Source organism: Triplophysa rosa, linkage group LG23 (genome assembly GCF_024868665.1).
Source record: "Triplophysa rosa linkage group LG23, Trosa_1v2, whole genome shotgun sequence".
In the NCBI taxonomy this organism is placed as follows: Eukaryota; Metazoa; Chordata; class Actinopteri; order Cypriniformes; family Nemacheilidae; genus Triplophysa; species Triplophysa rosa.
In genome coordinates, this window is record NC_079912.1 from 5,313,215 (window position 1) to 5,329,296 (window position 16,082).

A 16,082-nucleotide genomic window follows, 5' to 3' on the forward strand; every position below is an offset into this window, starting at 1 on the left:
TGAACACCCCTGCTCTAGGGCCACATCCACACGAAGCCAGAGCTTTCCCTATCAGATCTTCTTTTTCTTTTCAAGGCGTCGTCTCAAGAAATATCTGCGTACACACGAAACCGCTAAACCGACCAAAACGATGTAGTACACATGCCAAATCAGTATGTGAAGTTGTAATTATGCCACAGAGATGCACTAAAAATGGAGAAGAAGATTTGGAGCATGCGCATAAAGTTTGGCCGTTTCTCAATATGCGTTCTTCAGCGGTCTTGTGTTCTCGCTCTATGTCATCAACAACAGTCAAAGTCCAGTTCCAATACTCAAGAACACAAGAACAGAGAACGCATGAAAGTACCCGTATGTGTTCTCGATATCAAGGATGCATCATATGCATCGTACACATACAGAATCCGCTTGAAGTCCCAGAAGTCACAGCGTGGCATCCATCCAAGTTCGTTCTTCCAAGGCTGCCTCGCAAGACCGGTCTCCACAAGAACACAAGTCCGTTCTTTGCGTTCTTGGAATTGAGAAACCGTATTTGTGTGCTGGGGTGATGACATCATCGATTCAGTAAATTTACGGATCGGCTGTACACACGAAACGCAAGGTGCCTTTTTTGTAGCTATCCACTCTGGGACCTGGTTTAAAAAAATTGCGGTTTCAGGCACCCAAAACGCCGGATCCACCTGGACGAAACGTCGATACTATATAAAATCTTTACATATACAGTACAGCTAAATGCGTCTCTGTGTGGATAGAGCTTAAATGGAAATTTAACAGTAACCTTTTTGAGCTACGGAGGTTGACGTCTCGCAATCTGAACTCCGCCATTTTGGCAGGCATTCAGGAGAGCGCAAGAGCAGCTGTAGCATTGGTATTGACAGTGGTCAAACAATCATTTAAAACCAGGCTGTATAGACTTTACAAATCGTACTATTTTAACATGGTGGACAGCTGCTGTGTGCGGGGATGCCAGAACAGGCGGGGGAAAGCAAAGGGCAAATCATTTTATCAAATTCCTAAAGATCCAGAATCCCAAAAAAACAGGAGATACTAAGCATAACAAGAGGTATGAAAGAACGTCGACACAACAGCAAAAAGCAAATGTGGGTACGTTTAATTGCAAGAAGTGTGGTAAATCTCATCTACCTCGACAATGTCCAGCCTTCGGAGACACGTGTCATGCCTGCGAAAAACGCAATCACTTTGCCTCGGTGTGCAGATCTGAAAACAAGGATACACAAACAAAACAAAAAAGGAATGTCACTGTTCATTCATTGTTCATCGGATCAGTAAAACTAAAAAAGATCACTGACTCGACAGAGAAAGCATGGTACACAGCCATAGACATTGGAAATGTATCAGTGAAGTTCAAATTGGACTCGGGGGCAGAAGCAAACATTCTACCTTTGGACATTTACCAATCCGTAAAAGGAGCAGGGTTGTTGCAACCTACTTCGACCATGCTGGTGGCATATGGAGGGACAAGACTGAAGCCAGAGGGCATGGCCACGTTGCAGTGCATCACACCCAGGGTGCAAGCTTGCTTACCTTTCTACATAACGAGACACTCATCGACACCAATACTTGGTAAGGAAGCATGTGAACGGATGCACCTATTGAAAAAAGTGGACACTGTCGTAAACAACTGCGCAACCTCCAAAGAAGAGCTGATGTCTCAGTATCCCACAGCTTTTGAAGGACTTGGTCAGTTTCCGAGTGAACACCATATACATGTGGATCCCAAAGCAATCCCTGTCATCCATGGCTGCAGAAAAATTCCCCTAGCAGTGATGGGCAAACTGAAGAGCACACTGGACCGTCTATTGCAGGAAGATGTTATAGCACCAGTCACTCAACCTACACCTTGGGTTAACAGCCTTGTAGTCACAGAAAAGAAAAATGGGACATTATGAGTATGCTTGGATCCCCGCGACCTAAATAAAGCTGTTCTTCGTCAACACTTCTCTATCCCAACGACCGAAGACGTCCTGTGTAAACTGGCAGGAAAGAAAATCTTCTCCATCTTAGATGAAAAGGATGGTTACTGGCAAATCAAGCTCGACACAGAATCCTCCCTGCTATGTACATTCAACACGCCGTGGGGTCGGTACAGATTCAAACGTCTGCCTTTTGGAGTCAAGTCTGCTAGTGAAGTGTTCCAGCAGTACAATAATGAAGTGTGCGGGGACATAGAAGGTGTGCATATTGTAGCTGATGATATGATCGTCGCAGCAACCACAGAACAGGAACACGATGCAATTATTGCTAAAATCATGGAGAGGGCGATACAACACAATGTGAAATTCAACCCTGACAAGATACAGTACAAAGTGAACAACGTACATTTTATGGGACATGTGATTACCCCACAGGGTGTGAAAGCAGATGATGGCAAGACACAGGCTGTGATACGAATGCCAGCGCCCACAGACAGACACGCATTGCAGCACCTCTTGGACATGATAAGATATCTTGTTCCATTCATTCCAGGTGAGGCTTCACTCACAGCACCTCTCAGACAACTTTTGAGAAAAGACATTGTTTTCCAGTGGCAACCAGAACACGAGGTGGAATTGCTGGCACTTAAGACGGCATTGACCAGCACACCAGTTCTCAGGTACTACGACCCCAACACGATGCTCACCATTCAAATAGACGCGTCCAAAGATGGTTTAGGATCATGTCTGGTGCAGGATGGACAGCCGATAGCGTATGCATCCCGCGCATTGACAGACACGGAGCAAAACTACGCTCAGATTGAAAAAGAGCTACTTGCGATTGTATTCGCCACCAAAAAGTTTCATCAGTATGTGTACGGACGTGATGTAAAGGTACAGTCAGACCACAAGCCATTGGAGGCCATTTTCAAGAAATCACTGAGTAAAGCACCAGCAAGACTCCAACGTATGCTTTTACTGCTACAGAAATACAGCCTCAATGTTCAATACATGCCAGGGAAGGACATGTTAATTGCAGATGCCCTGTCGCGAGCTGTCGCCGACGGTCAACAGACGTGTGCGGAAGATTTCAGTGAAGAAAGAGTTGTATATGCGCTAGAAGCAACAGAGGCTCTCAGTGAAGAAATGCTGAAGCAGCTTAAAGAAGCCACTGCAAGAGACAGTACACTACAGTTGCTCATGAAAACACAAAGGAGCGGATGGCCCACACGCAGAAAGCAACTCGATCTTTCAATACATCAGTATTGGCCTGTTAGACACACTGTGTCTGTACAGGACAACATATTGTTGGTATCGGACAGGATTTTGATTCCAGAGTCAATGAGAGCAGAGATGCTGCAGAAACTACACATCTCGCACCAAGGAATGCAACGCACAAAATCACATGCCAGAAAGTTTCTCTATTGGCCGTGTATGACAAAGCACATAGAACAAATGGTCGAGTCATGTTCAACCTGCCAACAGCCCAAGAACCAGAAAGAGCCCCTCATACCTCACGATATTCCTGAGCTCCCATGGTTAAAAGTAGCTGCTGACATCTTCGAAATCAGAGGTCAGTCATTCCTTCTAGTTGTCGACTATATGTCAAAGTATCCTGAGGTAATGAACATCAAAGACAAGACGGCACGTACAGTAATTCAAAAGCTGAAAGCGGTGTATGCAAGACATGGCATCCCAAAAGAATTAGTGTGTGACCACGTACCATTTGCAAGCTACGAAATGAAGAACTTTGCTGCAGAATGGGGCATTAAACTGACACATTCCAGTCCAGGTTACCCACAATCAAATGGACTAGCGGAAAGAACAATCAAAACTATCAAACATGTTTTGAAAAAAGCGGGACAATCAGGGCAGGATCATCACCTTGCTCTACTCTCGCTGAGGAATACTCCTATCACAGGTATGTCCTATGCTCCATCTCAGGTCCTAATGGGAAGAGTTCTCAGAAGTACCATCCCAGCATCCAGTGAAGTTTTACGACCTACCACTCCCAGAGATGTTCACCAGACGCTGGAAAGTCTGCAGAAGAAACAGGAGTGTTATTACAACGAACGAGCGAAACCCCTGACAGAGTTACATGCTGGAAACACAGTTCACATTGAAAAGGACAGAGGGTGGAAACCGGGTCTCATCATTTCAAAACGAGGTGAATCAAGATCATACAATGTCATCAATGCTGCAGGAAAACAGATCAGACGCGACAGGCGCCACCTGAGGAAAACTGTTCATAAAAGCACAGAGTTGTTTAAGCCTGCAGATGAGCCCGATGACGATACACACTCTCAGATCTCAGAGCCACAGGAGGTAGCAGGACAATCTGTACAGCAAAGTCCAGATCGAGTCTCACACAAATGCAACACAACTACCACCAGAAGAGGTCGGGTTGTGAAAGCTCCAGTGAAGTTTAAAGACTATTGCATGACTTCAATAGACTAACCTATGGTGGTCTGAGAATCCATTACAGATGGTATTAATGTGAAATAAATATGCCTAAGCTTTAAAATGCCAATTTGGTAATACATTCAGAGTAAATGAGAAAAAGTGTTTGTTTTACAGAGTTTGGTATCTGTGATAAGTGCACGTAATCTGTTTGCACTGATGTTGTTCTGACTATTAATGTAATTGGGAAAAGGGGGGATGTGGTGTATTTATGCAAGTGCATATACATGTTATCCCCACTAGGGGGCTGTAAGGGTCATTGGTGTGGCTGTTACTCGAATGAGTAAGAATGTTGTTATGTGTGCTAATGGCAGCACAGCTACTTATTCATGTGTTCCAATGAAGATGTCAACTTGAGACATAACCTCGGGGCACAAAGTTCTTATTTACCACTCATAAAGAAGTGAGTATACAACAGTCTGCAGGGATTCTTGACCTTGCTTTTCTTTGACTGTTACTGTATATCTCCTGTGCTTTCCAAACCAGACTTGCATCAAATCACAAATTATTACAGTAATGTTTACAGTAGTGTTTCTTCCACAGTTTTATGGATCCACAATAATCTTGGTCTGTATTACAAAATTCTTACAATACTGTCTTTCAGTTGGAACAGTTCACCCCAAAATGAAAATTCTGTCATCATTTACTCAGAGTTGTTCTAAACCTGTATAAATGTCTTTGTTCTGATGAACAAGGAGAAAGATATTTGGAAAAATGATTGTAACCAAACTGTTCTTTAAACCCACTGAGTAGGAAAAATTACTTTATAATTTGTTTTGTTTTGTTCTGTTAAACACAAAAGAAGATATTTTGAAGAATGTTGGACAGCAAACAATTCTGGGGCACTTTTGACTACCATTGTTATTTTTCCTATGGTAGTCAATGGGCTACAAGAACTGTTTGGTTCAACCAAACAAAGAAATTTATGCAGGTTTGGAAAAACTAGAGAGTGAGCAATTCATGACAGAATTTTCATTTTTGTGTGAACAATCCCTTTTAATTGTACTATACATAAAACTGTCCCGGTTCCTAATCCTGGTCAACAGGTGTGAGTTATAACCATTTCATTAAAGCAATATGCCATTGAGGCATTCAAATACAAATACAACAGCAGGAAAATACTTAAATAAGGTCTAAGGTACTGTTAATGTTGCTTGTAGTGTTTGCTAATGTGAAAACTAACAGACTAATACAGTATACTGCTTGTTAGTTCATGGTAATTTATGTTGTTAACTAACATAAAAAAATAGCTGTACAAATCTTATTGATAAAAATGTTAATGATATTACGTGCACAATTACTTTTTTTAGATAATGTTCCCTTTTTTTTCTAAAGAAAACCCCACCCCCAGATTTGGTGTCTAATTCAATACATTGAGTTATTCTCATTTACAGAAAGGAGTGCCTTTGAGTACATGGGTCATTGGATATGGTCCATTTGATTCATGTAGACTCATGTTTAAGTTCATTTACTTTGAGTGAGTTACATGCTGGGTGCAGTCAATCTTCATGTATACACAATAAAACAGTCTCTCTTGAAACCGGCAAACTCTAAAATAAATAAATATTGCCCAATTTCCAAAAAAGTTGGGACGTAACACATTCCAAATAAGTCTAGTCCTTCATGAGCAATGATGGACCAAAGCTTTGCCAATTTGCCCCCAGATCCGGATGCTAACTTTCCACCAATTTCAGAACAACAGGATTTCAGACATTTTCCCTCTACAATCAAAGAATCATGTCAATTATATTCTGCAGTATATTTCACAGTTGACCCATCTGTAAATGTTCCCTAAAGTTTCTCTTAATATTCACGACAATGACCAGCAGAGATGGCTCATCAAATATCACAGATTTAACTTTAAAAAGTTTTTTCTTTTTTTAAGGACGTATACATATGTCAAAAAATACTGATTTGTCTTCTATTGCATGATGTTGCCTCAGGGTAACAAACCTAGTTTCTTACAGGAACAATATGGGATTTTTAGGATGATCTATTGACAGAAATGCCATATAATATACAAAACTATTTCTTCAGAGGTATATAAAGACCTTACGCAATGAACAGTTATGTTTGTAATACCTTAGAATAAACTATTATATCTACATACAGAGCGGGCCTACATACATTGAATTTGCCGCCATGTTTTGTACAGCAGCCCTAAACGGACAAACAACTCTACAACACACGTTTCCTCTCCCTCTAACGCAAAGTGTTTTTTGTCCACAATACATCTAGGAATGTTAATTAAATACAAATTTGGAATGGTCTCTTATTTTTTTCTGCTGCTGTATAGCTGCACAACGTGTAGCTGAGCCATATGAGTTTGTAATTCAACATGAAACGTAATGTAGCCTACGAAGCATACCATACTGTATATGAGGAAATGAAAAGTCTTCATATACCTGTCAGTATGTACATATAATACTAATCTTTCTGTCTTTAAGTCTCCACCACCTGCTTCCATAGCTTCTACTTTATGCACAAATAATAGCTGCACCTACTTGAGCTGTTGTCATGGCAACTGCACAAGACATTGTGTAAGGCAGACAGAGAGATGATGTGTCACCCAGTCATTATGTTGCTCGAAATGTACTCTGCGTTCCAATGTACACGAGTGTACATTATACCTTTATAGGACAGCAGTATGTGTTTGTAGACATTTAAATCAAGTATTGTCTAAGAGAGTGTTGTCATGAGTGAATTCTGAAAATGCAAGATGTGCGATACTATGACGCTTACAATCCTGAGAGCTATTGTCATACACTGTCTTGAGACTAAAGGCTCACTCTAACTTGTCAAACTTGTACAACTGTTTGTTGTAAAAATGCAACTCCAGAGGAACAACAAAGGTAAATAAGAGACACTGCCCCCTGAAATGTGAATAAAATAAAATATATCAAGATGACCATATTTACAATTGCACTTTTGAGAAGCAAATAAAAGTGAGCACAAAGTAATTTAATATTTCATGATATATACAAAAAAAGACAACCAAAAGTGTAAATCTAACCGATGGCTGTATATACAGTATGACTCCATTAAATGCGGAGATGCTGTATAGAAGTTTTGCCAATGAATGAATGATACTGGGCCCATGTGTAACATAAGAAAATATGTAACAACTAATTGATGCTATCTGGGACCGTACCATAAGGGCTGCTGGTTAAGGTCACTGATTCTGATTTAACTGAGAGGATCATTAATTTACTAGTTAATTGTTTGACATTCCCTTAGCAGAAGCTTGCCATTGAAATCAGCTTGTAGAAGATTAATTGTTTCGACTGTTATTGTGGAATAAAGAGGGGAGTCTTGTTCAGCAGCACAATACTGAGATTGTTCTCTCTGTAACTAAGCTCATGGATCATCACTGTGATTTTCCATCACCAGTCCAAATCTTCCAACCCCCTTTGCTCTCATTGACAAAACAAGATAAGGCTCATCTTTGACACATTGGGATTGAATTAGGTTTTGCATGACAGTTACCAACATTCTTATAACAATGATCTTCTTTGTGTTCTGCAGAAGCAAGTCATACAGGTTTGAAATGACAAGAGGGTGAGTAAATGATGACTGTCATTATTTTCTACCAACATTCGGCAACCAGAGAAGTACTGCAAATTCTATTTTGCCTTAATTTTGAAATATATATATATATATATATATATATATTTACATTTCTGTAAATATTGATTTACAGAATGAATCATTGATTTAACAGATGCTTAGTGACTTCACTGAGTGCAAAGTCTTGTTTGAAAGGAATGCAAAATTCTTGAGGCTTGACCCTCTGCGCACGCACCCCAAAACCCACACACTTAACCTTATTTTACCTTACTGTGCTTTCCTATAGAAGTCCGCATACACCAGTATACCCACACATACAACATGATACATTTACAATCCTACTCCAGACTTGAAACGCAACAAGCAGAACTGCACAGTAAGACAGTTATCACCAAAATAACACGCAATACAAATACAAATCATTATTAAACATATGCATTATGATCAGCGTGCCGCGTGTAGGCCTATGTGCTCTTCAACGGAATAATGGACCAGGTTGCACACACACAACAGACATTGCCTCCTAGTATGATCATAAAACCAACACAGACTAACGTACACAATACCAGTTTAAAAAGCGACACCTCATGGGAGCGCTCTCAGCAAAGAAAACCTTTACAACGTTAAGAAAAACGTTACACTGGCAGACATTAAACAGAGATTCACCAGCGAATAAACTGTGATTATAATAAATCTTAATATTAAACTGGTAACGTTACAGTGAACTAAATGTATGGAACTGACTGTAGTAAATTTACCATTTATTTGATAAAATGTCACTGTTATGCAGAATAACAGCAAATGTGTACAATATGTGGTAACACTTTATTTTACGGTGCCCTTGTTACGCATGTTACATGTATTTACTATAGTATTTACTATAAATGATGCATAATTACATGTAACTAACCCTGACCCAAACCCTAATCCTAACCCTAACCCTATAGTAAATACATGTAGTTGCTTTTTATTACTCAGTACTTAAATGTATAATTACACTGTAACACGGGCACTGTAAAATAAAGTGTAACCCAATATGTTAAATTTAAGACTGACCAGTCAAAATCACTCATCTCAAATTAAGCTCACATCAGCAACCAGAATTAATTGAGGCACGGAGGCCTAATAAATCATAAATAACTTACAATTTGATGATCAAATTACTTGATAACAAAGTCTTCCTCCAGTTGTTTTGAACAACGTTTATCAGCTTTTCTCTTTTTTTTCCGAGACTTGATAACAAAGTTTATCCACAGGCTGTTACTGTTTTGCGCTTTGAATGACGTTTTCCGCATTTCTTCTTCTTTTTTTAAGTTTGGCGGTTGGCAAACCTGCTTCGGGTGCTTCTTCTGCTTTACGAGATTGCTGGTGAACAACCACCCGGATGGCGGAAAGTTAGCAAAAAAACATGTTAATTAGTAAACTCAGAGGTGCCGGCATAAGGGGTGTGACAGATCTGGTAAGTTAGTGGGTGGGGAGAAGTAACGGAATGTGCAACCTCTGAGGGATTTTCTAACTAACTATTTAGATGTATTGAAAATGCACATAAAAAAACCTAAATGGAAACAGACATGCAAAGATAATCTCAGAATTATCAAAGACATTTAATGTGATTTTATCTTGAGTTTGCCTTAGTTCAAATGAGAGTTAAGGTGATGGAAACAGTTCATTGTCATAATGATGATGTTGTGAATATTTGTGCATGTAAACAAATAAAACACAGCCCTCAACATTTGTGTAGAATTCAGGTGTTTAACGTTAAACTTAAATTACACCTGCGGGTGCATGTAGGCTGCTGTGTATAACGTTAGACACATTAAGCATTTAATCATCCTTTAACCGTATTTCATCAGTTCTTCCGCGTCTCTTCGCAGCATTTGTCCATCAACACAAATATCTCTCTCTGAAGTTTCCATCATAACAAGTTCCCTTCAATATACAGTATAATGCAAAACATGCGACTTGAATAAATATATGTGGAATATTTGACAATTAAGATTAACAAAGCGAAAGGGAAAAACGGTGACAATATGCTGCTGAGTTTGGTTCAGTTTGTCATGACAGAGCGCATGTTGTAAGTTTTCTTGATTTTTGCAAAAGCACAATGTTCTGTTTTTTAAGTGCAAGTGTGTACACGAGTAGCTAAAAGTAGGCTAGTTAACTTTGCAGTATTTAATGAAGAACTCATAATCATATCCAGAGCCGTTTCTTGCTATATGCGGACAATGTGGCTGCATAGGGCCCCGCAGCCACCAGGGGGCCCCCAAACTGCAAGTTCAGCCTCATATTTTATTATATTTTGGAGAATTAAAAGTACCTGTCTTTATTTGCATGTATTGCATGCATTCATTATGCATTCATTTGCAAAGCATGTAAGTGTTCATGGGGTAATCAGGTCAAAATCACCTGTGGGCTGGGCTGTCACGTGGTAAGTGACGTCTGCCGACAGGTCTGACAGGATGATTGACAGCCGCCCACCTTCCACTGAAGTGATGAGAATAACGGTAGACGCTAATTACAATGTCATCGAAACGTACTTATGAATCTGGTGCAGAGAAACGCAAAAAGAAGAAAAACGATGAAGAAAAACGATCACAGGATAAAGGTAAGGCATTTGATGTGGGTGGAGGGGGACACATAATGCCAACTTTTGAACAAGTTAGTTTGCTACTTTTGTCATGATGGCTAGCTCAGCTAGCCTCAGATAAATGTGAGCTACCTCAGCTAACGGGCTATTGTTTGTTTGTATGTAAATAAAGTCAGCTTTATCCACAGTTTGCTTTACAAAAAGGCTCAAATAAATGTGTCTCAAGCATGTGCTACTATTTTATAAATAAAACCAATTATTATCAGACTGATTATTGTTACTTTTAGTAGTAGTAGTAGCAGTATAGCAGTGGATTATTCATATAGCACTATGAATTTTAAATGATCACTATGCTATGAAATATTATCCAATTCTTTGCTCTATTGTGTTTATTTTTTATTGATTGTGCAATAACATGGATGCTGGTCCATTATAAACTTATTTATTTATAAATAATAAGTAAGTTTAGTTATTTATTTTTTACTGTTTTGGAATGGTGGGTTAAAGCTTTTTTATGTTATGCCACCTCAAAGTTTACATTAAACATTTTTCAAGAACACACTATATCTGTTGCATTTATTAATGTACTCTAGCCTGCTTTCCTCTTAAAATGTAACAGACTGCTGCATCGTCACAGAATATATGAAAAAGTTAGGAATCTCTACCTCAGAGTTTGAAAAAATGGGGCCCCCAAATAGTATCTCGCATAGGGCCCCCAAACAGCTAGAAATGGCCCTGATCATATCTGTTTGACCATAAATCATCACAGAGTTTTTTACATTGATTCTGCCGTAACAGCTTAAGCGATTGTGCTGGCTCCTTACGTGCACACAGTATTCCAGCAATTTAACAGACTGTTCATTATCAAAATAAAATAGTTATTGCCATTATAATTATTATACGTGCTTTTAATGAAATATATGGACGCAACAGGTCAGCACGAACGTTTTCCATTAGCGCTTGAGGAGTGGGATCTGCCAAATGAGGTGCCAGATCAGATTTCGGAGGTGCCAGATCCGGCTTGTTCCGTCACAAATTAAGCCCTGGCGCCCATTTAGAAAGATGAAATGATTGGTCAGTTTTACTGTCACTCAAAATCAATCTCTCCCATTGATTTACTGTACTCTAAGCAAGCGGTATGCTAACAGAAGGCGCCCGAGGTAAGCACACGTTCGACTTCGTGCAGTTGCAGCATGCGCAGGCTGTGCAGACAGCGTATGACATTGCAGAACTGCGACTGCTGTGATCTTGAATTACTCTCGTGAGACTTGGAAATCTCACGTGGATAGAGTCCGCATCAATCCAGGAAGTCAAATATACATATCTAATAGGGAAAATCGACCGACTTCTATTGAAAATAATATTTTAAAGTTTTTAAATGTTTACAGCATGTCCTGTAAGCACTTATAGGATAATATTAAAAAGTATTTATACTCCATCTAGCTAAACATTTAAATTGTAAACGAGATTTGAACAGTTAACATTTATGAATCCAGAAGGCAACGTCTATCCAAAATGACTCAAAGCTCTATACATTTTATTTGCGCATTCCCGAACCCATGACCCTGGCAAGATTTATGTATCAGCTAAAGATGCTACTATCTATCAATCAATATTAATCGATTTGGACAGATCTCTGTTGACTGTGTGCAGTTTAAGCATCACTCAGCAGATTGTCTTATTTATGTAATTTTTTGTAAGGTAAATATATTGTGCACTGCTAGCAAAAGTACTTTGCTACTTGCCATTAAAAAGCTAAAAAGAAATGTTTGTTACTGCATTTTAGGCATTTTTAAAGGCTTTCTTCTATGCAGCAAAATTGCTTTTTTATTCCTCTTCATTTAGTAAAATGAGAAGTGTAGATAACACATAAGACTGGCATACATAAAATATGTAAAGTTTAATGATTGTCTTTTAATTGATTCAAAAGTAAAGAAATGGCATTACCCACACCTAACATCTCCGTTTTATATTAGTGTTTATGTTTCTATTATTTTACTAGGGCTGTCAAACAATTAATCGCATCCAGAATAAAGGTTCGTGTTTACATAATATACTGTGTGTCTGTGTATATTAATTTTGAATTTATAAACACATACACGTATACATATTATTTAGGAAATATTTACATAATAATTATTTAAACCATACATAAATGTTTATTAGTTTTAATAGTTCATATTTTTCTTAAATATATGCATGTGTATGTGTTTATAAATACAACATTAATATGCAAAGTACACAGACATATATTATGTAAACTATTCTGGATGCGATTAATCATTTTCATTGTTCACTTTTTCAGCTAGCAAATAAACAGAATTTCAAAAACTGACCAGAAACAATACAATACAAACCTTGTTTCATTTAGAATTTGGTTTGAACAATAAAAAAAAGATTCAAATACTCTTAGTTCATAGTTGCTGCTTTTTCAAATCTACATGTCCCAAAATAATCGTGCTTGTATTGAATGACCACAAAATAACCTAAAAGAACTATGACGTTTCATAAAGAAATATTTCAGCTAAAACAACTCCTCAGTTACTGCTCCATTTCTTCTGTCGAGAGAACTGTATCACAGTTTGGAGGCAGTCAATAAAGATTTACTCAGGTCCTTTGCCTCCGCAGCAGTTCTTACACGTTCATAACCCAAGATGGCCATCGACTGATAGCAGTACTCCTCTACTTGTTTTATCTGCTGAATACTCAACACTGTTCTCCATGCACTGGCAGCCTGAGTGGCATTCCTGGCCGACACAATAAACGGCTTTGAGGAAGAGCTTGTGCCATTGGTCATGTTGAGAGCGAAAGATTCGATGTCCAGATTAAAACTCAGATTGGCAAACTGATAAACATTCTGGAGTGCTTTCACAGGGTTATCCACTAGATCCTCATAACGCACCGCCATGTATTTCCCTTTCAGCCAGCCGGGTGGATTTAAGGCGGTCCTCAAACTTCTGAAGGTCCGATCGCATATCACCTCCATAGCCCCAACAGAGTGATAATCCGCTCCATCCTTTTTGCTAATTTTGTGTCCGGGATCGGCGAAGGGTATCCGGCGGAGTTTCGGATCCCTGCTTCGCACCACCTGCAAGTTCTCACGAATCAATCCGTGCCTAGATTTGATTCTGGAGTTAGCCACGGCCCGAGGGTCTCGCACGAGGTGAATCACTTTAAGATCCAGAGTCGGATCCTCCATCAGGGGGGCCAAAACGTTGACATCCAGAACACGCACCCCTTTAATGACTATAGTTTTGTACTTGAGGCATTCTTCCTCTAAGAGCCTGAGGCTTTGCGGAGGGCATTTTTTACACACTTTGTCATCCACCATCCCGACCACATCCCTCCTATAGGTGGAGCAAAGAGGATACGAACAGATTACTTTATTAAGGGTGGCCCCAAAAAGTCCAAGAGAGGTGAAGTTCTTACCCCCGGGGCTGTTGTACAGCTGAAAAACAGACAGATCGCAGCGGTACAAGGCGCTCAGCATGTCCCTCGCTGCTCCTTGTAGGGACACGGCATCACCCGGGTACAGCTTCTGCCAGATGTGCCACATGGGTTCATACAGAAAGAAAACTTCAGGGTGTTGATTGAATAGCTCTCCAAAAAAGGATGATCCTGACCTCCACGTCGTCAAAACGTACACAAGCTGTCTCTTCTTAGCAATGGATGGTCTGTAAAGAAATCGGATGTCTGATCTGCCCTGATACGAAGTGCTTCTCATCTGAAGATTACACTGCTGAGGGTCTTTGGCCCACCTGTAGTTAGCCAAGTTCAGCATGGTGAGAACCAACAGCAGAAAATATGCCATAAAGAGAACGATTCGTTTTCTCCGCAACACTTTCATTACGATTCCAGGCTGGACGATTATTTTCGTAGTATGATGTGTTTTGAGTTTTCTGTCATAAACAGCATTCTTGTCCCCCAATGCAGGAAAGTGAAGTTGTGGAAACTGTTTGCCTCTCATCTGTTGTTGGAGGACAGAGCGGCTTTGGCCACTCGATCACATGAGATGAGCAACAGCACAAAATATCTCGAATAAGATTATATTGTCGCGCAAGCAAACTCTCTTAATAGGGACATGTTATTATGGTCTGCCGACATGTATTCAGCATGCACCACATCCACAGTTCATGTATTGATGAATGTATAGCGTTACTGCAGTGCGCAAGGCTCTTCCCTCAGCCCGCATGAAAATATTACGAACGTTCACGATATTATTAACGTATATTACCTTACGTATAAAACATCGGCGACGTCGGTGAAAGAAAGATGTTTTGTAAATAACGGTTGCTTGCGATATTGCTGTCGCTGTAGACCACCACCATAACAGCGCAATGGACGTTAATAATACATTTCCAAAGAAAGCGATGCGCTCCTCGCCGTCTTAAACGAGGTCAGGATGTATTAAATACTCCACGGGCGTTTTATTTCTAGTACTGCTGTGAGATTCTGCGTCTGTTTTTCCCCGACGAGGCTACCGTATCTTGGTCTGTCTGTAGCCCACTGTACTGAATTGAGTCTCATGCGGGATTAATAAAAGACCCTCCCCTTCTCAGCCAGTGGAAATGCACCGGCGCGTCTCCCCTTCGACTCCCTCCACCCGTTAATGAAATTTGTTGTCATGATTTTGCTGAAAAACAGCAAGTGTCACTGTGAGATAAACTGACCGTTAGAACACATCAGCAATGCATCAGCATGGTCATTTCCAGTCAAACATTCATGAAGAAATCAGTTGAAATGTAATTTTAATCTTATCCTAAAGATGTCATTGTTTCATTCCTATAGACATTTAAACAAGACCCTAATGGATAAAGTTATTTTGTTAATATTTATTATTATCAGTATTGTTTTATGTTTATTAGGAATAATCTGTCTGTTGTGTTGGAAGTGTTGTTCATTCATTTATTCACACATTCACAGACACAAAACAGCTTCTTCCCTCAGGCCATCTACCTCTTGAACAGTTAAATGTTTTTACACACCGTGCAATTAATAACTCTGTGCAATAATAATTAAGTGCAATATTAATTATATCCTCCAGATAATACACTATCTATTTTTATACAACTTTTTCTGTAAATTATATTTCATTCATTCTGCTGTATATAGCACATACCTTGTACTACAATAGTCTATTCTTATTTTTTACTTGTACATATTTACATACATACATGCTTTACACTCACTATATCTTTATCTTATGTTTATTGTATTGTATTTCTTAATTTTTTTAAACCCATAGGCCCTTATTTAAATCATTGTGTACTGTATTCTATTGTGTTATGGTCTCTGTGTACTGTTGTTGCTGTTTCTGTGTTCTGGATGCTCCTGTCACCAAAACAAATTCCTTGTATGTGCAAACATACTTGGCAATAAAGCTCTTTCTGATTTCTGATTCATGCATGCACGTGTTTGTTTAAAAAAATATTATGTAATGTCATTTACCTGTGAGTTACAATGCAGGTAAAAACAGCATTTTAAAAGACAGCAAGTAAAAGGGATGTCTGGAGGGTCATATTTGTACAATATTTAAT

General features: G+C 39.2%; 1 protein-coding gene and 1 long non-coding RNA gene across 2 annotated transcripts; both read right to left on the reverse strand.

Moving 5' to 3' along the window:
* Positions 1-1,105: 1,105 nt before the first annotated feature.
* LOC130547032 (uncharacterized) lies at positions 1,106-15,251 on the reverse strand. Its single transcript, XR_008961843.1, has 3 exons — positions 14,780-15,251; positions 3,816-3,971; positions 1,106-1,215 (listed from the first exon to the last, which is right to left on the reverse strand). It is a non-coding gene; the product is annotated as an uncharacterized LOC130547032 (long non-coding RNA).
* Positions 12,775-14,786, reverse strand: chst2b (carbohydrate (N-acetylglucosamine-6-O) sulfotransferase 2b). The gene has a single exon (XM_057322664.1). The coding sequence runs from the start codon at positions 14,510-14,512 to the stop codon at positions 13,121-13,123; it is 1,392 nt and encodes a 463-aa protein (XP_057178647.1). The 5' UTR covers positions 14,513-14,786; the 3' UTR covers positions 12,775-13,120.
* Positions 15,252-16,082: the final 831 nt, after the last annotated feature.